Source organism: Antechinus flavipes, chromosome 2 (genome assembly GCF_016432865.1).
Source record: "Antechinus flavipes isolate AdamAnt ecotype Samford, QLD, Australia chromosome 2, AdamAnt_v2, whole genome shotgun sequence".
Taxonomy (NCBI): domain Eukaryota; kingdom Metazoa; phylum Chordata; class Mammalia; order Dasyuromorphia; family Dasyuridae; genus Antechinus; species Antechinus flavipes.
Window position 1 is genome coordinate 283,097,482 of NC_067399.1, and position 24,310 is coordinate 283,121,791.

At 36.3% G+C, this 24,310-nt stretch overlaps 1 protein-coding gene across 1 annotated transcript; it reads right to left on the reverse strand.

The window, feature by feature from the left end:
- Positions 1 to 189: 189 nt before the first annotated feature.
- On the reverse strand, positions 190 to 20,236 carry COCH (cochlin). The gene is made up of 12 exons (XM_051977297.1): positions 20,194 to 20,236; positions 19,547 to 19,603; positions 19,291 to 19,335; positions 15,427 to 15,583; positions 13,690 to 13,823; positions 13,088 to 13,168; positions 11,704 to 11,748; positions 11,464 to 11,611; positions 5,912 to 6,015; positions 4,493 to 4,719; positions 3,730 to 4,246; positions 190 to 1,346 (listed from the first exon to the last, which is right to left on the reverse strand). The coding sequence occupies exons 2-12, from the start codon at positions 19,578 to 19,580 to the stop codon at positions 1,171 to 1,173; spliced, it is 1,668 nt and encodes a 555-aa protein (XP_051833257.1). The 5' UTR covers positions 19,581 to 19,603; positions 20,194 to 20,236; the 3' UTR covers positions 190 to 1,170.
- Between the last annotated feature and the right edge of the window lie 4,074 nt (positions 20,237 to 24,310).

Here is a 24,310-nt window from a genome sequence, read left to right on the forward strand (position 1 = left end):
GGGTCATAGTTGGAGGAGGGAGAGAGGTTAAACTTTTGTTTGTTCCTGTATCTTGGTAAGAGAGGGAACTTTGTAAATGTTTATCTGTTTATATCTCAATTAATGGCCATTTTTTTCCTCATCCCCCACTTCCCTCTCGAATCACTGAAATAATTACATCCCACAAATAAGATTGAAATGTTAGGCAGCTTAGAATAGTACAGAATAAAAGGGTTTTGGTTTTTTTATTGCTCAAAACATCCAAACTGCAATCCAAATATCTCTGTAGTTTCATTCTAAGTTATTTGCAGTATGTATTTTTTCCTCTATATGAGATCTTCAAGCAAAATGTTTACAATGTAAGATGAGTTTAAATCTTGTTTTTTTTTTGTACATTAGAGATTCTTATAGTACTAGCCAATTTTATCTATACATGTAAAAAAAATTATGATTATAAATAGAAAAATACAAGGCACTCCCCCCATGTTGAGTGTAATAAGTTGGAAGTCATAAGTTATTACAAAAATACACTACATAAAGCCTGATAAATGATTCCCTTCATGCCATTCATAAGTTCTTAGTTTTATAGCCAATGAACACATACAGAAATGAATAAAATACCAAGAAAATCATCTTTAAGTGCATAAAGTTATAGAAACATCTACAAATGAGCAGAACATAATTGGATCAAAGTACTATTTTATCGATCATGACATCAGCTATTTTGGTAAGCTCTGAAGAACTAAAAGCTACTTCTATAACTAGATAGGCTCCAATGTGTCCTTTTCATTTCTCATGTTTATTAATTTTTTTTTCCTTTTTGGAGGAGCTAACCCTGCTTTCAGGCCAATTAACAATTACCTTTTATTTATAAGTTGAGCTTATGTTATATCAATTAATCATTGAATGATTATCATTAAATGATTGTTTATTTTCCCTAGTCAAGATTATAAGAGCATTTTTGCAAATAAGAAATGTAGTGCTTCCAAATACTATCTTGGATCTTATGCTTGTTAAAGCCATGAATATAAAATGTATAGTGAATATGCTCAATTAAGTTGTTGGAAATTGTTTGAAAGGTACTGACATCTTTAATGTTTTTGTATTAGATCCAAGTACTTTATGTATTAAAACATCAGAGCATAAGCACTAGAGACCTTTATAGCATTTCCTTCTATGAAAATGTCACCTTTACTGTTGTGATTCCAAGAAATCTCTACAAATGCCTCTAATTATATCAGTAGCTATCTGTTCTAATCCTGAGAATTCTCTTGTGAAGAAGGCGTGGGTCTCCTTTGGTTCAGAGGCCATATCTTTCAGATCATCCAAAGGTGCCCAAGCCACACCAATAGAGTAGACAGTGATACCTACAAGGGAAATAATTCAAAATGAATTTAAATGATAGAATCAATTTACTACATAAATTATAAAACTTAATTTCACATTTTGCATTCAAACACAATTAGGTTAAATGAGGGTCAAATTCTATCACCTCAAGTTTCCCATCTCATTAAGCAACCTAGTTAAATTGAGAATAGTGAGATTAGATGAGTATGAGCTTAGATTGTAGGATCCCAGATAAATCTTGGAATATTGGAATACCTTTTCTTGTAACTATGTTAATGAATGTTTATGGTGAATGTTACTTCAAAACCAATAGCATTTAAGGCAACTTTTTGCATATCTGCAGGCTTCTTTAACAGCTCTGTTGTCATTAATGTCATTTCTTAGTCTTCTATGTTCATACTTCTTGCTAAGACTAGACTATTACACTCCTGTCATTCTCTTATCCTCCTACCTTTTGTGAAAGAAAAATGTCCTCACCTTCTCTTAAACAGGCATAAAAGTAAACTGGGACATTGGAGCAAGAAAGTCATGGTAGGTTCTTCAAGGTTATGGCAATGGTATATATGGTACAGGGGAAAGTGTAATAGCTCTGGGGTCAAAGGACCACGATTCATATTCTTCCTTAAAAGTCAAGAAGTTTTCATGACACCAGATCTGGGGCTCTGTCCCAGCATATGAACACTTAAGAGAAATCATTAATTGCCTATGATTTCATTAAATCAAAAGAAAAAAAAAGAACATAGGAAAAAAACATACCCAATTAAACTCTTAGCTACTAATCAAAAAAATAATCTTATTTTTCAGAAATCTTTCAGAAAACTTCCTTTGCCCTAAATAAGTTTGAAAATGCAATTTTTCTTGGGTCTCACTAGAAACACTTTTCACCTTTTTGGAGATGAGGTGTGTTTCCTATACAGTAGTTTGTATAATTCCCAAACGTGTAAATCATCTTTCAGATTCTTAGCATGTTAGTTTCTTTCTTCTACATAATATTGATACATTAGATACTCCTAAGGGAAGTATCAGAATGGATCCTAGTCATTTTACTCCCATGGTTTCAACTTCAGCCGAAAAGTCACTATAGTTCTTCAAGATTAACAATTTACCAAAGTTATCGTAGTAAAAGTAAGCACAGATAGCATGACAAATAGTACTAATTTACGATGATATTGTAGATTCTCTATTCTCTATTGATGTTCACTCCATTTGGCCCTGCCTGTTGCACTAAAACATTGTTTAGACTCCTGACTAAAGTAATTGCTGAGTTTCTGGATTTAGAATCTCATCTAGTTTCAAGCTTTTTTAGGAATCATACTTCTAAAACATACAGAGGATGTATCATACATACAGTGGAAAAACAGTCAAGTAAGATTGTTCCAATAGAGCCTCAATGAAGATAAAATATAGGAAGATATTTGAATATTCAGAAATATGACAGATGGGTTAAAATGAACACATGCAAAGCAAATTTCTTTATAGTCCATGATAGTTTGTGTCCGACAGCTATATTCTAGGAAGAAAGGTAAAAAATCCTTTTGAGTATTTCCTGATTATATGTTCCTGATGCATCACTAATAAGACATTTTGGAAGCAAAGCTGAAAGCATACTAATACAAAAATCACAGTGTATCTTATTTTAAATTACAAATATTTCTGTTTATCTCTAGGAAGATATTATGAAAGGTCTAGCTCCAGAAAAGGGCAAGTAAAATAATAAGCAGAATGAGAAATGATCTAAGAAAGCCTAAAATCAGGCCTCGTGTTGGGAGATAAAAATTGCGGAAGACTAATGAACAAAGTAAATCCAAGAATATTAGAATGATAGGAACCTCTCCATGTAAAACATTCTTTTCTACTCTAGAGGTAGAGGAGTTGGCATAGAATGAAAAAAGATTCAAATCGGATCTAATAAATTCAGTTGGCAAAGTTAATGCCAAGGAAGACTGCTGTTCTACTCTTATTTCAGAGATAGGATACTACTAGAGTGTTTAGACTGAGTTTGACCCAGGATAGAAATCACAGAATCTCAGATTTGGCACTGCAAGAGACTTTAAAAGACATCTAGTGGAACTCCTTCCCCAACTTAACAGGCTTGAAGAGAGAAGTAACTGGCTCAAAGTCACCCAACTAGTATGTGTCAGAAGAATTTCAACCCAGATGTACCTAAAATCAACACTACACTACATCAAGCCATTTCTCTAAGAAAAAAAAAATTCTGAAGAGAATATTTAATAGTATTCTCCTTTAAAGAATATGAAAATATAAGGAAATAATTGCTACACTAAATGAATGATTATACTATGTAAATAAAATAACCTTGCTCATTAATTCTAATAACTACTTGCAAATGAACTTTTCCAGTTTTCTCCCAAATCTTAATGCATGCCAGGGCAAAAACATTACCTGCTTTATGAGCAGCAGCTGCAGGGGCTCGGACATCATCATAGGACTGCCCATCAGTTACGATTACAAGGAAGTTTTTATTGGGTCCGTCCCTCATGGGGCCAAATACATTTCTCACAGTGAAAGAAATGGCATCCCCTGTGGCTGTCCCGCCACTCATGTAGCGGATGTTCCGAATGACCGCCAGCACATTCTCCTTGGTGGTGTAGTCGGTAAAACTGAACTCTGTGCGCTGATCGTAGGTGAACTGTACTGCAGCGATCTTGGCACCGATGTCGGAGATCTCAAAAGTCTTGGCTATATTGGAGACAAACTCAAGCATGAGGCGGAAATTACTGTCTCCTACGCTACTGGAACCGTCAATCAGGAAAGCAATGTTGACGGAGTTGTAGCAGGTTTTGCTGCACATCATCTGCTCGTGGGTGCAGAGCTTCTGGACCAGCGGCTTCACGTACTTGGTAGTGCCAAACCAGCTTGGAATGTGGTAAGAGAAGAAACCGTTATTCCGACAGACGGCCTGACGTGGTGGAACAGAAGACACGAGAGAAACTCTTAGGGAAACTCCAGAATTGGCTGCTGCTTCTCACAAAAAAGAAAGGCTCTCCTTAAGGAAAAACCACAAATCTGTGCTCTCATTATAAATCTTCAAAGCTCGAATGGACATGAAAAAATTCCTATTTCCCCAGAGCAGTGTTTGAAGTTCCAGCATAATGTCATTAACCTAAAGCCAAAGGACACCTCACCCCTCTCCCGACCACCTTACCTTGTCCACAAAGCCGACATCCTGAACCATCCCCAGTTCTTCAGGAATGGGTTTGGCCACAGAGACAATGAACACATTAACCCCAAATTCTCTGGCCACAATGCCGGCTTCCTCTATGTCATCTGAGGGCCAGCCGTCAATGAAGACCACCACCACCTTTGGAATGCCTTTTCTCACTCCACTGTCTGCTGAGAAGAATTTCTGGGCTGTGTGCTTTAAGGCTTTTCCTAGGATTGAAAGGGAAAAGTATACTGAAGCAGCCTTTATCACTGCAGGAACAGATTTTCCAATTACCTACAGACACCCCCTGGCTGGCAATTTGAGGTTTTAAATTGTGGATGCCTTCTCTCCCTCCTGTTCCTTTGATTGTAAAGACCTGATTGAAGGAAAAATTTTAATAATTTCTGGAAGACTGCTCACCAGCCAATTTAATTTAAAATTCATTAAGTGCCATATTATATATACTGCATATATATGTGTGTGTATGTGTATGTATATATGAATACCCATGTTATAGATATATGTTTCTATATGTATATGTGTGTATGTGTATAATTTTTGTTTTTTAGACAAGGACAATACTTGCATGGGTAAAGCTCGTGCATTCTCTGTTTCTCTTTAAAAATCTACATTATTCCTATACTAATTCTTATAAACCTTACTTCTTTTAAAATAATTTTCATAAGAATTTAAGTTGGGAATGATAAAGACACAAGTAGGCCCTTACCCCCATTGGAAATCTTTTGTGTCCTAATTAGCGAATGACCAGTCTAAAGTGTTCAATAGCACTGGAAATCTATAAGGGCAGCTAATTCAAACTCTAGCAAATGTCTTTTGGGGCAAATCTCAGTCGCCCTTAATTCTTTTAATTATTTCCTATTTATCTTACATATATCTTGCTTTGTGTTTATTTGTTTTCATAAAGTCTTCCCCATTATATTGTAAATTCCATTATGGCAGGTCTATCTATCTTTTGCTTTTTTTTCTGTTTCCAGAATTTAGCATAGGTGCCTGGCCCTTAGTAAGTACTTAATAAATATTTGTTTTTTTATTGATTGACTTGTATAGATATAATTACATACTGCTCTTTCAGATATGAAGAAAGACAAATAACAGGAATATTCAGTAGTCATTGCTGCATTGTGCCAATATAATAAAAATGACAATGCCATCAATAATGTACAAAATTAGTGCTATACTGATTACTAAACTTGGTTCCTTTGCTTTCTTCTGTACATTAAGGATACCTATATGAGACATGCAATTTAGCTAATTGTAAATGACTTATAAGGGGGAATAAAGCCTACAAAGTTGTAAGATTTTTTTTAATCCAAAAATATTTTGTCACACTGTCACAGATTAAGAGATGATTTTCCACTATTAATTATCACCAGGTCCTGTAACTTTAGGTCTACTTACCTGTATTGGAATTGCCCCCTCTGAAACCCACCTCCTTTATGGCAAACAAAACATCTTTGGCTGAGGTAAAGTTCTTCAGAAAAAATTCAATTTTAGGATGTTCACTAAGAGGAAAACAAGACAAGTTATTCCCAACAGAATGAATAAAAATAAATTCTGAATTTCTCCAATAATAGCATTTATATAGTGTCTTAAAATTTTTAAAGTCCTTTTATGATGTTATTTCATTTGATCCTTTCAACAACCCTGAGGTTAGGTGCTATCATTATCCCCCCTAAAAGGTGAGGAGATGAAGGGCTAAGACTGGATAAGTGACTTGCTTAGAATCACATAGAGAGTAAGTATCATAAAGTAGAATTCAAATTCATCTTCCTGCTTCTAGACCCAAAGCTCTCTCCACTATAACTTGCTTTACTGTGACATTAGGCAACATTTCAATTTCTCGCCACAGAATAATGGGTACAAGGATACAGAAGCCTTGGTCCTTATTACTAAAGACAGGAATGTTAGTAACTAAGCCGTTAATGTTTCTGAGCCCAGAACTCCAGAGTAAGGTAAATACAGTAACAGCCCAAAGTTTTTAACAGAGGAAAAGAAGAGTTAAAACAAAAATCTTTGTTATAGAGTTTTAGTAAATTAAAGGTTTTATTCTTATTTTTAAAAATATAGACAAATCTACCGTTCTTAAATCTATGTGTTATTCAGGTACTGATTAAGGATTCTGCATTTCTAACTGAGGGTTATAAGCATTTCATTTTCCTTTTATAAATATTCTCTCACTTGTGTGTGTGTGTGTGTGTGTGTGTGTGTGTGTGTGTGTGTGTAGGGAGGGGGAGGATGGGTTAAGTTATTTGGTAGTGTCAAAACCATGCTAAAATACCAATACTTAAGGATCTGTGATTTGGGGAGTGGGAACTTCCTCCACCTAGATGAACTAACTATAACTTAGTAAAATAAATCTTAGAGAGTTGTGTGAGGTTTAGAGATTTAAATGACATCCTCAGTCATACAAACAGTAAAGTGTCAGAGACAACATTTGAACCCAGGTGTTCCTGACTTCAGATAACAGCACAGTATTCACTAGCCTCTACAAATTAATTGTATTTAGATTGCCTGGATTACTCTTGTATTATATTATTTTGCTATTGTGTTTTTCCTTGCAAATAACATGTCATAACTTATGTGGGACAAAAAAATAATAGTAAGAACCTATTGAACATTTTTTTCTTTTTAGCAGTTATCATACCTTGTATACAATAGTATAGCCAAAATATATTTGGTGAATGTTATGCATTTGTTCTAATCCAGCAGCATCTGGAGGACTGACTTGCTTTTAAACTGGAATAATTATGTCCCTGGAGTAGCTAAGTGGTACAGTGGATAGAGCACCAGTAGTAAAGTCAGGAAGCCTCATTTCCCTAAGTTTAAATCTAACCTCAGATAGTTACTAGTTGTATAATTCTTGGGAAGTCACTTAATCCTATTTGCCTCAGTTTCCTCATCTGTAAAGTGAACTGAAGAAGGAAATGGCAAACCTTACTTCAGTATCTTTGCCAAGAAAACCCAAATAGAGTCACAAAGAATCAGACACAACTGAAAAATGACCATCATGAACATAATATTTCAATATAAAAAGAATGAGAGGCTTATTTAAGAAACAATTTCTGTGAAGTATAGCTTATTTTCTGTGCACTTTTAAGTCATTAATGATTAATAGAGAATTTTGCTTTTAGTTTCCCAGTTCTATTGCTCACAAAAATTTAATCATTTATCACTTAAGAGTTAATGCCATGAATTGGAGCAGAATTCTTTTTAAACTCAAAATTATAATCATCTCTATAAAACCTGACATACTCATGCATCCCCACCCCCAGACTGTGGGCAACTGTGGCCTATATCAGCTTTCTCACTTTTAGATGGGCTTCATCCAAGCAGTAGGTTGAGTGGTTGCCATAGTAACAAAGGTGTTTTTCTACTTGAAATTCATGATTAAATAGGTGTCGGGGGACTTTGGGGAGGATAAGGAGCAAAATCTGTGCTCCTGGTTTATGAATTAAAAGTTTTTAATGTAAAATCTAAGCTGAACAGGATGAACATTAAATTGAAAGACAAAGATAATTTACATTTTAGTCTGGAGACTAATTCACCAATGACCAAATGAGGAGAGACAAGTAGGAGTCAAATCTAGAAACCTAATCTCTAATCTCTTAAATTTGCTATGCATTTCAGAGATTAGTCAAATTTATAAAGTTTACAACAGGCTTAGCTTGCAGAGGTGTCTCGGTTATGATGGCCAAATCTGAAGTTGGTACTCAGAAGAGTTTAAATTCATTCACTGGCATATGGAACGTCCTAGTCTCAAACTTGGCAATCTTAGAAATTTAAAAACTTTTTATTTATTATTTTTATTTATCTTTGTATCTATCTGTTGATTTGGAAAGGCATAGATAACTGCTCTAGTATTTCATTCTAGCATGAAAGTCATGGTAGATTGTTCAAGGCTATAGCAATAGAGTATATGGTACAGGGGAAAGCATAATAGTTCTGGGTTGAGGATCAGGATTCTTATTCTTCCTCTGTCACTTATTATCTGAGTGATCTTGGGCAGGTCACCTCAATCTCTCTGGGCCCTAGTTTACTCATCTTACAAATGAAAGCTTTTAACTATTGTTGTTCAGTTCTTTCAGTCATGTCTAACTCTTTGTGATCTCATTTGGGATTCTCTTGACAAAGATACTGGAATGGTCTGCCATTTTCTCCAGCCCCTTTTTACAGGTGAGGAAACTGAGGCAAAAGCAAGGTTCAAGTGACTTGCCCAGGGTCCCCTTTAAATTCAGGAAAATGAGTTTTCATGAGTCCAGATCTAGAACTCTACCAAGAGAAATGATGATAATTCCCTATGATTTCATCAAGAACAAATCATATATACATCTCTTATATAATAGGGTTACTATTGATCACAAAAATTACCTAGATATAGTATGCTTAGATTTTACCAGAGCATTTCACAATCACAAGAAGGGGCCTTTAAGGCCATGTAAGTGACATACCCTAGTGGTTACCAGTCTTTGGATTAGAAATTTAGAGCCAGAAGAGACCACAGATGCTATCCAATCCCAACCTTTTATAGATAAGGAAGCTGAGGTACAAGAGATCAAATATTAATTGGAACACAGAATTTATGTTCTTTCCACTGTGTCATACTACTTATCTATTACCTGAAGACCTCTACAAAGAGGGAATGAATCTACTTCCTTCCAGTGCAGCCCTTATACTTTGGGATATGATAATTTTTTTTAAATAAAGTTTTTTTTTTCTTATTTCAAGCCTAAATTTGTCTGTCTTTCTTTCTTTCTTCCTTCCTTTCCTTCTTTCTTTTGTTCTTTCTTTCTTTCTTTCTTTCTTTTAACAGTATCTATCCATTACTTTCAATTAGAACCAAGAAGCAAACATATTTCCTTTACCACAAGAAAATCCTTCAATTCTCAAAAATAGGTATCATGTCTTCCTCTTTCTCCCTGCCAAATAGTTTCTTCCTTGATCCTCTTAGTAGTCTTCATGAACCCAAGACCCTTCACCATTCTAGTTATATTTCTCTTATCCAGCTCATTAATGTTCATTCTAAACTATGAAAACATGCTATTCCAGATATACTCTGACTGATCAGAATATACCTGTACTTTAACTCTAGATACCATGCCTCTAAAACTGGAATGCAGTCTTAAGAGTTCATTAGCTTTTCCACTATTGTTTTTTATTGAGCTTGCAGTTCACTAAAACCATGAAGTCTGAGGTTCTCAGCCTTTTTTTTTTTTTTTTTTTTTCTGTGTCTTGTACCTCTCTGACAGTCTGGTGAAGTCCAGGGACCCTTTCTCAATAATCTTTTTGAACTCCCCCCAAAAAACTTTTGTTATTATTTTTAAAGACTGATTCCCTCTATCTTGCCCAGTTTGAAAGTACAAAAGCTTCCTAAAGGCTAGATCTCACTACTAATCATCATGAGAACTGTGACCTTTTCTTTTTCTGATCTGGATTAATCACCTCTCCTTAGGGGATTTGATGGGTTCCTTTTAGAGTTCACCATATTGGTGCCAGACTTCACGTACACACCCAATGAGCATACCTTGCTACAATTCAGAATTTCCAAGCTCAACTGATTCACCAGCCTTCAGCTTCCCCAGCAGCAGGGATTCAAAGTGTGTGCTAATTATCAAATATCTTTAAAAAAACAAACCAAAAACCCTCCAAAATCACAGTTCCCCGCCCTAGATGTTTTTCAGACAATTTTTTATTTAGCCATACCTCTTCAATTTGACAAAATTTTTGTCACAGTATTTTTCACAGTATCCTTATGGATAAGATGGAAAAACATGAATTAGAAAACTAGTATGATAAATAGATTTGAATAAATTTGAATGACTGGACCTAAACAGTAGGAACAAATCACCCACGGAGGTTTCAGTGAAATTACTGAAATAGCTTTTACCTATGCAGTTCAAATTTTTTTTAATCAATAATTTCAAAGAAGTCATAAATGACATGCTCATTGAACTTATCAATTCTGTAAAGCCAATTTGCATAGTAAAGATATTAGATCACAGGTATGAGATAGAAAAAAAGATCTTGACATGCCAGAATTATGGGAAGAATCTAATAGAATGAAATACAAAATGGGTAAGCCTAACTAAAATTCTACACTTTTTAAAAATCAATGTCATTAGAATCTTTTCTAATTTGAAAGATAAATCATTTTTATAATTGGGCTTAATGGTAACAATTGGAAATCATATCTATATTTAACTATATGCAATTAGTGGTAGACAGATTTCTTTTTGCTAGAAATTAAATATTATATTTGAATCTAATCAAGATGGACTGGAATTTTTGAGATATGAGAAAAATATTTAGGGCTCACAAGATAAGACTGTAAGAACAAAACTATCTGAGAGTTGGGAAAGCGAATAAATGATATGTATCATTGTGAAGAAAGTGGGAATTTTAAACACAAACACATAGGTGTATGTTTATACATGCATATATACACATATATGTACATGTATGACATACATATATGTATACACACAGTGTCTAGCACACAAGAGATACATAATAAATGCTTGTTGACTCCACTCTGGAAATAAATTTGAATTACTCTGTAAAATCTTTGTATTTATTTATATTTATGAATATGTATTATTCTACCATATATGCATATATCTATATATATGTATAACTCAGAATAGTACATGCACACACACACACACACACAAAAATTGTATTCCCCCAATAGAGAGTAAACTCCTCAAAGACGGGTTGTTTTGTTTTTGTCATTGTATACCTAATGTCTAGCATAGTACCTTATGATAGGAGGAACTTCATGTATGTGTGTTGAATTTATTTGGCACTCCTACCATTAATTCTCATGGTATTTGGGGATTTGCATTGTTCATGATATACCTACCATAAACACAATCTGCCCATCTATGGTTTCTAATTCTGAGAGGTCATTTGCTCCATCAATCAAGTCTCCTGACATTTTGAAATATAGGTACCTGGCTTGAACAAGTCCCACATGTGGTCCTTCTGTTCCAATCCCCAACATCAAAGCCACTTTTCCAACAAAATTCTTCTGGAGATTAAATCTGCGCTGTCCAATATTAAAGCTTCCATCAATCAGAAAAGCAATATCTGCCTTACAATCTGCAAAAAAGTAAAATAAGTAAGTTCTCTCAACAGTCCTAGAAAGACAAGGACTAAGTCTGGAGGAAGGTAAAAGTCTTAGCTCATCTTACCTTTGTTTCCAGCCTTTTTGTCAGGTGTCTTCTTCTGTCGTTTACCTGCAACACAGGAAGCACCCAGCACATTATCAAAAGGAGGGAAGGAAGTTCCAAAGTGGAAAACAGAAGCAAGGAGAGGAGTCGATGATAAGGACCATCATTCTTAAACAGACTGATCTATCTCTTTAAGTCACTTTCAGAGTTAGAGGCAGCCATATCTCCACCAAAGAAACGAAAAGTCAGGAAGCAATATCTCTACAAAGAAATTAGAAGTAAAGACTCTAAGAGTATAGTTTGCTGTATCTCAATGTAGAGGCCAGTATAGACTTCTAGAGATGTTTAATCTCCTGCTAAGGCCAGTGAGGACACTTTGAAGTCAACAAGGTTGGAGGCCTTGTCAGGAGGGAGAAAAACAAAATAAAGAATCTCATTTTCATATCTCTGAGATTGTTTCCTCATCTGTAAAATGGAGAAGATAACACTTGTACTATCTAAAAATAATATTATTATGTGAATTTTTATTTATCGTTGTTATTTCTTCTCTTATAATCTTGCATTTCATTGCTGTGGCTTTAAATCTTTTTTTGTGGCTTTAAATCTGTGAAAGCCTTAGGAATCTATCAATCCACAAGCATTCGTGAAATTCTTAATGAATTTGTACTAGGCCCTCTGCACAAAAAATGAAACAATCCCTGCTCTGAAGGATTACAAAAATCTACTGAAAAATACAACATATGCACAAATAGCAAATACAAAGTAATTTTATGAACAATAACATCTAGGAAGGTGAAAATCTATGTATCAACATTAATTAACTAATTAACAATGACTAATTAATATAACTGAAGGAGGGAATTCCTTGGCTTCTTTTATCTTCACCTAGGAGGAAAAATCAGAGAGGACTTGGTGAGTGAAAGAATTTCATAATCATAGATTCAGAACTAAAAAGGATCTTAGAAACTATTGAGTCCAACACTTTCATTTTGTAGGAAGAAATTGAGGTTCAGAGAGTAGCCATCTTAGGACACACAGGTCTTAAATGACAGAGGAAGGATTATAATTCATGTCTTAAAACTCTAAATGTGACTATATCAGGAGCTCATAACACGTTTGTTTCTTCTACTGCATAAGATCAAGGAGCAGTAATGTAGGGAATAGTGGAGAATGGTTGTTACCACAGTTCAGTAGATAAAAGCAATCATAGGATACATGGAAGAAAAAATTGTGCCTTCTTATACCTATCACTTAAAGAAAGCAAAATTCAATATATTGATTTAATTGCTCTTTAACATTATCACAAAACAATTAAAAAGTTGACTCATCCCAATTATTAAAATATATTTAAAAAAAAAACTTTTTTGGGCCAGGAAACTGAAAAAATAGACTCCACATTTCATACCTGCTGCTGGACGTGCTGTGGACACTGGACGTGCTGTGGACACTGCCCGTCCTGTAGCTTCTAGAGCTTCACTTTTGCCTTCTGTTAATAAAAAAAAGATGATCAATTTTTTCCTACTGATCTCATCATCATCAGAGATTAAGAAATCCAGTTCAGAATTGAGACTGAGTAGTAGACAGGGCTGGTGAACCTGAATGCTGATTGCCCATGGGAACAGACTATGATCTTTCCACTGTGAAGAGCCAAATCAGACCCTCATTGGACAAGAAGAGAACAAATCCCACTTCTTTTCAACTTTACTGTTACTTAGCTAGATGGTCTATATTTATATCAATACCAGACCAATCCTCTAACATGAGATGGAAAAAGTAGACAGATAAAGAAATTAAAAAAAAAAACTTTTTTCTCCTTTCACATGTATTCTATCAGATTGAGCACTAGATCCCCAAAATCAAAGGTCTGACATCATTGACTGACATCAATTGATGGCTTCAGTCTTTGGAACAAGCAATATAACCAAAAATGCTTAAGAAAGGTAGGCAATGTTACTGCCTAGTGACACTTTTTTTTTTTTCAAAGAAAAAAAAGCTAGTTGCACCTACTGGACACTGTGAAAGATGAGGACCATCGGGTCAGGGTTTGAGACTGGATGCCATTGGAAGCTACTGAAGAATAGTTTTCCCGGCCAGGAAGACCATAGACCCGCACAACCCCTCCTGAGCTGGTGATTACCCCCCTGAAACATAATAATGGGATGAACAGAATTAAAATTCTTATCCAAGATCATAGGATTATAGATTTAGAGAGGGAAGGAAATCCAGAGATCTACTCCAACTTTCTCATTTTATAATTAAAGAAACTGAGTTTCAGAGAAGTGAAATTGCTCACACCAATAAGTAGTGGAAGGAACCTGGATTTGATCCCAGATCTTCAGTCTACAAATCCAGCACCAGATGATACTTCTCAAAAATTTTATAGTAGCTCTAGGGACTGGAGTGGGTTGTCTGAGCTGCAAGTACTCTGCTGTTATTGACGAATAGAAAGAGAATTTGTCTTGGGAGTCAGAAGCTCTGAGTTTCATTCCTGAGCCTGATAGTTATAAATCATGTATCCATAAGCAAATTACCCAGCTTCTCCATTCCAGAGTTTTTTTCATGTGTGAAACAGAGATAATAATAATACCTGTACTACCTACTTTTTGTGAACATGCTGTATAAATTAGAGGTCTGATAATCTGCAATTTTGATAGAAACCATGGCATAAAAAAAATTAGTATTATTCATGAAGACCTCAATTTAAGACCTGCCTCTGACACTTTCTAGTTAGGAGACCATGGGGAAGCCACTTAACTTTTGTGGGCCAAAATTTCCTCATCAATAAAATTGGGAAAATAAGGCAGGCAAAATCCATCCCACAAAGCTCTTGTGATTCTTAAATGAAATAACAAAGGTAAAGCTCTATGCAAATGTAGGTTACTGTTTATTATGAGTCAAGGAAATCATCCATGTCTCAATAATTCAGACAACAAAGTCATCTATGGATTCTATCAATATTGCATCGGTTTGGTTTTGTAATTATAGCTGTTAAGAGTTGTAATAAAAAAAATTCTGGGAAAATGTGCCCTCTTAACTTGTTGAGTGACTGATAGGCATAAAATTGGGGAAGGGGCACTAGTTTCTTATTTTTTAGAGCTGCCATGTTAATGAAAATCTCAATGCAACTTTCCAAACTTTTCCATACTATGCCTTGAAGCAGAGGATTTTAGATTTCATTCAAAAGAAATTAAAAGGACCAGAGTTCATTCTTCAGGTTACCACTAGCATAGGGAGCTGCAGTTAACTGAAGAGACCCCAAGAGGAAATGACTCTATTTTTTTTTTCCAGGACAACCTTTCATAGGGATTTTCCTTCCTTCCTTGCTTCCTTCCTTCCTTTCTTTCTTTCTTTTCCTTCCTTCCTTCCTCCTCCTTCCCTCCCTCCTCCTCCTTCTCCTCCTCTTCCTCCTTCTTCTCCTTCTCTTCCTTCTTCTCCTCCTCCTTCTTCTTCTCCTCCTCATCCTCCTCTTTCTTCTTCTTCTTCTCTCTCTCTCTCTCTCTCTCTCTCTCTCTCTCTCTCTCTCTCTCTCTCTCCTTCCCCCCCTTCTGTGTCTCTTTCTCCTCTCTCTTCCCCTCTCTCTCCTAAAGCCTCCAGTGACTATTTTATTCCCTCTAAGGTTTTGAGATTATTAAGGAAAGTTTTAAAAGCTGGTTTTCTCCTAAACGAAAATTTGCAAAATAACAATGTAAAACTGGAAGATGGATAAAACAGACACTCCTACTCTGACATGATCACCAGGCTTACCTGTGAATGGCAGCTCCACAGATGCTTGAAAGAGAGGCATAGACTATGTTCCCAAAGACATAGAAATCTCGGAGAAGACACCCCCCTGGGCAAAGGACATCAGCTTTCTCCTTCCTGATATCAAGTCCTCTTGTAAAGCATGTGATAGCAATAGGAGCTGAAGAAAAAGAAGGGGATACAACCAGCCCCATGATTCTTTGTGATAGCTGTTTTTCTATTCTTTCTTTTTTTAAATCCAGAAATATCTTGACTTTAGCCAATCTTGGTCCCTAAGAAAAGATAAGAGAAGGTACTACTCTGTTTCTTGTTTTGTTTTGTTTTGCCAATTTTGATGGATTAGGAATGTGGAGTATAATAAATGTCAGATGTTTTTAATAAGTTGACTCATTTTGCTGATTTTTTTAAAAACTCATTTTAATTTTGCTATAAGATAATAAATTCTGGGAGATGGAAAGAGGAGGAGTTCTTTGAGAAATATAGATGTTGTAAAAACAAAAGACATTAATAAAATTGTTTTAAAGGGAATTTAGAGAAGAAGGGAGGGATACTTTGGCAAATGTAGAGCATGTAAAAATATATCAATAAAAATGTTTGGTTTTTTTCAAGTGAATATTTTGACATTTCTCTACTATATTTCAGATTTTTAGCAAGGCAGATAAATATCTTCCCCAAACTGAATTTAGCCCCTACTTATAAGTCTCTTCTATTATAAAATTCTAATTTGTGTATTTTTTCAGGGCTGGTTTAAAAATCATGTTGCACAGCTCTATTTGGGATGATTTAAGAACTTTAGTCTAAAATAAAGCAGTATTAGTAATAACAATGATGATCTTTACTTTTATAAAAGTGAAAATTTTATATATCTCAATGCCACCTGCAAAGTAATTATGCATGTAAAATTATTTTTGAATGTTTCTATAATTAAATAACTATATATGTCTACACAATCTGAACGAGATATCAAATAGCTCTCTGGTTTAAGAATGCTATTTCTGTAGTTTAGTGGAATATATTATATAGATGTTAAAACAAACAAACTAATTGACTCTCTGTGCTTATGTAAGTCAAATAATAAATAAGATATTTTTCCCTAATATGAAACAGAGAAGCATAATAAGATATAAGGATGGAGGGTTGGCTTTGAAATTTAGAAAAAGTAGCTAATTTCAAATTCTATTGCTGATACACACTTTCACTACAATCACAGAATAAGTCCCTTAATCTCTCAGTGCCCAGGCAATTTTCTAAGATCTGTTTAAAATAAAGATGAGTTGCTGATCTACACTGGCAAAGGAGTTTACAACTTAAGGCATTCTGAGTCTCTAGAGGCAGCTAGGGGGCACAATGGAGACAATGCTGAAACTGGGGAAAAGTTCTAAAATCAAATATGACATCAACAAACAGTTAATGTGAATCTGGGCAAGACACTAGCCCTGTTTGCTTCATCTTCCCCAGATATAATGGGGATAATAACAGCGCCTATTTCCCAGGGTTATTGTGAGGATAGGATGAAATGATACTTGTAAACTACTTTGCATATAACAAAGTGCTATATAAATGTTAGTTTTAATTACTCCGATTAAATCACAGATCTAGACCATAATTATGAAACAAAACAATCATCCTCCACGTGACATAATAGTGAAAATAAAAATCTACATCAAAAAAGATATTCAAAATACAAGAACAACTTTTTAAACCTATGTAAATATTAAATTCAGAATGGATAATTGCAGGTATTATCTTAAAAGCAATCAGTAGAGAAATTTTACAACAGATTGTGTGAAAAATCAGATAGAATTCTGTTCAAGTACCTAATGCATATGTTTATTAGAATCAATAGTGCTCAATTTAATACTCTACAGTCTTTAGCATTCTTTTTTTTCTCCTTCCTGAGGCAGTTGGGATTAAGTGACTTGCCCAGGGTTACACAGCTAGGTAGTATTAAGTGTCTGAGACCAAATTTGAACTCAGGTCCTCCTGATTTCAGAGCTGAGGCTCTACCCACTGTGCCACTTAGCCACTTAGCTGTCCCTGGTCTGGGGCATTCTTTGAGAAATCTACCAAGACTTATTTTACCAGGAATAAGAAGTAAAAGTTTTCCCATAAAGAGATTTAAACAGGACTGACACCATTGTTTTAGCAGAGATTCATATCTAATACTACTTTATTAGCTGGAGAAAATTTAATGTCTTTACAGAAGAAGAAGAATCCAAAATTTTCAAACCTATTTTTCTTACAGAAGAAGAAGAATTCAATATTTTCAAACCTATTATTTCACTGGTTTCACTGAAATCATAGTGAAAATCATCACCTTTTATATAGCAGATCAAAGTTCGACCAAAATCCCCTATCTCCCATTGTTATTTCTTTCCTCACTATTACCTCATTCATTGGCTGCCTATTTTCCCCTTCACAATACTTTTCTTTGGAAAACAACAAGAACAAATAATAATATATTTTAAAACTGAATTCCATTTGTAAAATTCAGAAACAATAAAATTCCAAGCAAACCAAAAAACTTTCCAAATATACAAGTTTGGAAAATTTCCTAGAATAAGAAATTAATATTAAATTGTTGCATTTTAAAGGAGTTACCTATAGAGTTGCAGACAAATAAATGAATCTTGATTAAAACTTTTGGCCCACCTGGCCCATATTCATGAAATACAAATGCTGCAGGTTCTCAAGGGACAATCTCATCTGGAACCCAGCATGGGGCAGAGTTGAATGCTGTTAGTCAGTCAGTGGATTCTGTAAGACTGCCCAGAAAAGGAAATAACTTTTTCCTCATCCTGTGACTTAGGGAATGAAAGCATCTAGAACTGGAAGGGATCTATTCCTTAACATGAATCCTATCTACAACAATAATAACAAAAGGATGATCTGGCTTCCATCTAGCTTCTGTTTGAACATTTCCAAGGATGAGAAACGCAGAAGTTCATCTGGCAGCTTAGTCCATTTTTTAAAAAATAACTTTTTTTTTCATATACTGAACCAAAACAAAACCAAACTTCCTAAAATTTCTACCAATTGAGTTCAAGAAATCTAATAAATATTTATGACAACTTTTCAAATATTTGATGATGACTACTCTCCTCTCACCTTCCATATCCTTAGTAAATGTCCTTCTTTAGGATGCACACTCTCATTTCTACAAACTGACACTTTTAAAGGCAGTTTCCAGTTCCCTCACCATCACAATTGTCTTAAATAGGGTTTTTTTCCTTACTTCTCAATGACCTTTTAAATATGGAATCAGAGTTGAAAGACATCCTTCCGATTTGACAAGACCATCACTTCTCTCTAGAGGCTAAAAGCTTACCTGTAATTAGCCTCCCCTCTTCCCGCTGAAAGGTACTTTTTTCAGGTAATGAATCTACTAGAGCTCTCCACCCCCAGTTCCTTAACACTTACCTTCTCTATTTTAGGGTTAGAGGTGGGGCAACTATTCCTAGAACAGCAGGACTGGGAGGAAACCCTGCGTAAAGACTGAAAGGAGGACAGAACTAGGAGGAGTAGCGGAGCTGGGAGAACGACCTCCACTGGGTACCACAGGAACAAGTAGGATGTAGGATGAACGAACAATAAACCGCTATATTACAGCTTCAGAACTAGGACAGAGGTAGAAATCCCTATAGAGAGGACAAATTCGCGACCAGCCCGAACACACCTATTTCTTCCTTTTTTCCCCCCGAATCTATACTTGGATATTTCTACCAAAAGGCTGGCCTAAGAACCTCAAGGACAGGTCCTGGGGATGGGTTGGGTTCCTGCGCATTGCTCCCACTGAGGCCCAAGTTCCGTGAACCGCTCACTCCAACCCTTATTTCCCCATTCGCTCTGGCCAGAGGCTGAACTCACCAGCACCCTCGCAGCTCACAGGTCCCGGCAGGAGAAAGTAGCCACCTGTACAAAGAAGAAAAGGGGGCGGGATTGCAGCTGAGGCTCAATGCTCCCCCTTCTTCCTTCTCTCCATCCCACTACCTTCCCCCGGAGTCAAAGAGAGACTGGAAACAAACCGGGACAGGATATTGGGGGGAAAAGGGAAAGAGAATCAGAAAGGGAGAGGCACTAGAACATAGAACTGAGGGGACGTGATAACCCAGAAATTACCCACCGAGGCAGAGAACAGAGATCCAAGCCGGAGACATCGTGATTCGAGGAATGCTCAAACCTGCGAGGAGGAGAAAAGAGGGACTTCTGTGCTTTATCTTTAACTCCCTACCATTAGCTTCACTGGCAATCGATGATCCTACTAGAATGCCTCTCCCACCCTCCCGATAAATCTCAGTCTCCTTCACCTTCGGCTCCCAAATCTCTGGTCTCTGGTCTTCACATACTCTGTTTACGGTGTCCTAGCTCAAGGAACTTGAGTCTCTACCCTTTCCCTCCCCTCACCCAGTTGCCCGGTGCGTTTGGGACTCCTTCGGAAATCCCGGTTCCCTTAGGGTGCAAAGGGGCCATTTCTCCGCCCTAAGAAGAAGAAACGGGGCAGCTGCTCCCTTCCAGCTAAGGGCTTTATATTCCTTCTATAGAAGGTGCAAAATTCAGAATTTTAGGGGTTACAACGGAGCTTCCTTTAAGAGAAGACTGGGAGAAGGTACTCGGGTTAGGTGAGGGGGAATGCAAAGAGAAGACATGAAGGCACGCAAGAGGATGGGCAAAGGAGAGAGAAAAGGAGAAAAGAGACGAGAAGAGATAGACAGACAGACAGACACACACACACACACACACACACACACACACACACACACGGTTCTCCACCTGCTTGCTCGCTGTCAGACCGGGTGTGCACTAGTGCAGAAAGCCCGGGCGCTGGGGTGGACTATAAAGAGTCTCTTGCGCGCATGGGCACTGGGCCGGGGGCAAAGAGGGGACAGAAATGGGGGAGGGCCTTGAGGGGAAGGAAGGAGCTGCTTGGGGGAGCTGGGATTTCCCCTTGAGACTGGGCGGCGGCAGCAGCCGGGTTCCCACTGTTCTTTCTCCTCCCTTCTACCTTGGGGACTTGCCTGGGGTGAGGCCAGGTTGGAGGCGCCTAGCGCCACAGGAGCCGCCTACTCCCCGCGGGGCTGCCCAGTAGCTTGGGGGAACCCTAAGGGCTCAGGCCAGAGTCACCTGGACTAGCCCTTCCTCCCTGCTGGGGGAAGTCGGACAAAGGGGACCAAGAACCGAGGGGTGGACACCTCCTCCTCCCCATTTCCCCAAGGGAGCCCCAGAGGATGGGCGCGTGGATGAATGGGGACGCCACAGACATGACCTGGGCTGGAGGTGCCAAGGACTCAGAAATGTCTATTTCGGGGAGGAATAAAACTCCGCTGATATGAAGTATTCAGCCTCGCCCAGCGTTTCGTTGTGATTTTAGTGGGAGAAGAAATTATGCCGTACAATTGAGCAGGTGGTATACATAAAAGCCACGGTCAGATTTCTAACTACCCTCCTCTGTTCCCCAGAAAACAATCCAGTATTTGATTAGTGGGTGGTGGGATTTCACTAGGTACAAATCCCTGCATTTTTTTTTTTAATATTTCTCTAAGAAAAAGAGAAGGCAGCAATTCTGAGGTGCTTTGTCAAGCCTTACGTTGAGTTTGAACCTTGTTGCCTGGCAATTGGGCACAGTGCCTGACACATATGCTTAACAAATACTAGTTGATTACCTTTGTAAAGGGGAAGAAATACACATATATAAGTATATGCAAAATAAATAGGTAATTTTAGGGAAAGGAGCCTAGATCTGGGGGAAGAGAGTTTAAGAAAAGGTTTTATATAAAATCTAACAAGCGAACTGAGTTGTGAGGAAAGCAGTTATTCTGAGACACAGAGATGAGGTGGGAGTGCCTGCCAGGCATGGGAGAGAACCAGTGCAAAGGCATGGACGTAGGAAATGATTGTGGATAGATGGAACATTGGGTGTGAAGAGGAACAAATAAGCCAACTTGGCTGGAGAAAAGTATGTAAGTTGACTGCAAAAGTAGAAAGGAACAGATTATGTAGGGCTTCAGATGACAAACAGGTCAGTTTGTATTTTATATTAGAGGAAATGGGGAACTTTTGGAGTTTATTGTCTTTGGGAAAGAGTGGATGTTGACATGGTCAATCCTACATTTTAGTAAAATAATTTAGACAGCAATGTAGAGAATGGTTTGAGGTAGGGAAGCCAAATAGACTATTTTCTTTTTTTCTCTTTATTTTCTTTTTAATTTATGGAATAAAACAAGCGTTTCCATAACATAGTACACTAAAAAAAAATGATTACATGTGAAACTGCAAATTTATTCTGTAAACTTGGTATTTCTTTTAAATATGTGATAAAAAATAAAAAAATAAATATATGGTAAAGTTATGGAAATTTCTTTTCTCCCCCCTTTTTTCTTTTTCCCCAGATGGCTATCATTAGAAACAAATATGTATACATATGTAAAATCATTCTTTATAGACCTCTATTTATTAGTTCTTTCTCTGGTTGTAAATAGCATCTTCCTTCATTTGTCCTTTGTAATTAATTTGAATACTTATAATAATCAAAATTTATAATAGTCAAAATATTTATAATAATCAAAATGACTTATCATTAAGTTGTGCTTAAAACAATATTGCTGTTATTATATGCAATGTTATTTTGGTTCTGCTCATTTTACTTTTCACTATTTCAAGAAAAACAGGCTATTTTAAAAGTCTGGCAAGAGGTGATGAGGACCTGAATGAACTAGGGCAGTGGTCGTATTCAGTAAGTGGAGAAAAGGATTTGTATCTGAGAGATGTTATTATGATAGGAATGATAAGATTTGGCAAATGATTCAATATATGAAGGCAAGTGAAAATGAGGATTCTAGGATGACTGAAAAGAAGATTATACCTTTAACAATAATAGTGAAATTAAGAAGATGGAAAGATGAGTTCTCTTTTGAACATACTGAATTAGAGATGTCTATTGGATATTGAACAATTCACAAGAGCTCAGAAGAGACATCAAGTGGAATATGTGTCTGGGAAACATAAGTCAGCATAACTATGATAATTGAAGAGATCATCAAATGAAAATATATATAGAAAAAAAAGAACTATTTTTTTCACAGCTGGTGATCTGAGGTGTGGTTAGACAGGTATCTGGAAAAAGAGGAGAGAACAATCCTAGAATAATCCAGAGAGAAGAGAGTACAGAGAAGAAAAGAGAGTCAAAAACTATAAAGAGGTTAAGAAGAATGAGAATTGGTTAAAAAAGGTCATTAGAGTTGGAAATTAAGAGATCATTGGTTACTTTCAAGAGAATAGTTCCAGTTAAGGGAGGCTCTTAGAAATCAGATTATAGAGGGTTTAAAGTGAGAAGAAAGGAATTGTAGATACTGTTTTTTTTTTTTTCCAAGGAGTTTGGTTGAGAGAGTAGATATGTAGTATAGGGGCAGCTACATAGTACAGTGGATAAAATGCCAGCCCTGGATCAGAAAGACTTATCTCCTGAGTTCAAATCTAACCTCAGATGCTTCCTGTGTGACTCTGGACAAGTCACTTAACCCTGTTTGCCTGAGTTCCCTCATAGTAAAATGAGTTATACAAAGAAATAGCAAGCCACTTCAGTATCTGTCAAGAAAACCCCAAATGGGTTCATGTCAATCAGATATGACAGAAACCATTCATCAGCAACAAATGACCATGTTGTCTCTCTTGAAAGAAAGTAAGCCTCCTGAGGACAGGAATTGTTTTAGTTTTGTCTTTGTAGCCCCAATGCCTGGAATGTAAGTAGATGTTCAGTAAATACATGTTAAAAGATTGATATCTGAAGAATGAATCTTTCTATAAAATTTCTGACAAATGGTCATCTACCACTTGTGTGAAGGCCTCACAAAATGGGACTTGTTATCTCTTGCGGCAGTCAATTTCACCTTTTTTTCCCATAGTTCTAATTGTTAGGAAGTTTTACTTATATTGAGTTGAAACCTTCCATTTTCAATTTTCATCCATTACTTCTCAATTTGCACTCTGAAATCAAGCAAATTAAGTCTAATTCTTCTTTTACATGACAATCTTTCAAATATAGCACTTGAAGATGGGGTAGGGAGAGAGAGGAGAAAGGAATAAAATTTTATTAACTATTGATTCTATTCTGTGCTAAGCATTTTTTAAAAAAGATATCTCATTTGATAGCTACCTTGACCCATTCAAAGTCTTTTCTCCTCTTGGCTAAATATTAGCAATTTCTTTTAACCAATCCATAAATGACGTGGTTTGAATTTCTCTTATCTTGGCCAACTTCCTAAGGAGAGGTTCCAGTTTGTCAATATTCTTCCTAAAATGTGGCATCTAAAACTTAACACTACATTCAAGGTATGAGTTGACCAAGAGAAACTATGGCAGATTACCTATGCCACTAGATCATTTTGAATAATATATTTCTATTAATGTAGCACAAATGTATTTTAGCTTCTTTGGTTGCCATATCACATGTTGACTCATTGAGTTTGCAGTTCACTTAAATTTACTTTTATCTATCCTCCTCTATAAATGTTTTATTTTTTTTAACCAATGTGTAAAACTTTACAATTATCCTTATTCAGTTCACTATCCTTAATAGTAAATAAGTAATTTATTTGTCCCTATTCAACAATTTGGCTCATTGTTACAATTGATGAACTATGGTGCCTCCTAGTTGCCCTGTAATTTTTTCATCCATTCCCCAATTAATGGTCATTCCCTCAGTTTCCAATTTTTTGCCACCACAAAAAGAACTGCTGTAAGTATTTTTGTATATATGTGTCCTTGTTATTTTGCTTTGATCTTTTTGAGGTATATAGATCTAGTAGTGGTATCACTAGATCAAAAGGCCATAGTTTGGGGTTTTGGGGGCATAGTTTCAAACTGCTTTCCAGAATGCTTGTACTAATTCAAA

Coding starts and splice junctions, on each gene's coding strand:
- COCH (XM_051977297.1), bottom strand. CDS start 19,580: ATGTCTCCGGCTTGGATCTCTGTTCTCTGCCTCG. Junction 13,824..15,426: donor TGTGGAGCTGCCATTCACAG/GTAAGCCTGGTG, acceptor ATTATGTTTCAG/GGGGGTAATCACCAGCTCAG. Junction 4,247..4,492: donor ATGTCGGCTTTGTGGACAAG/GTAAGGTGGTCG, acceptor CCACCACGTCAG/GCCGTCTGTCGGAATAACGG.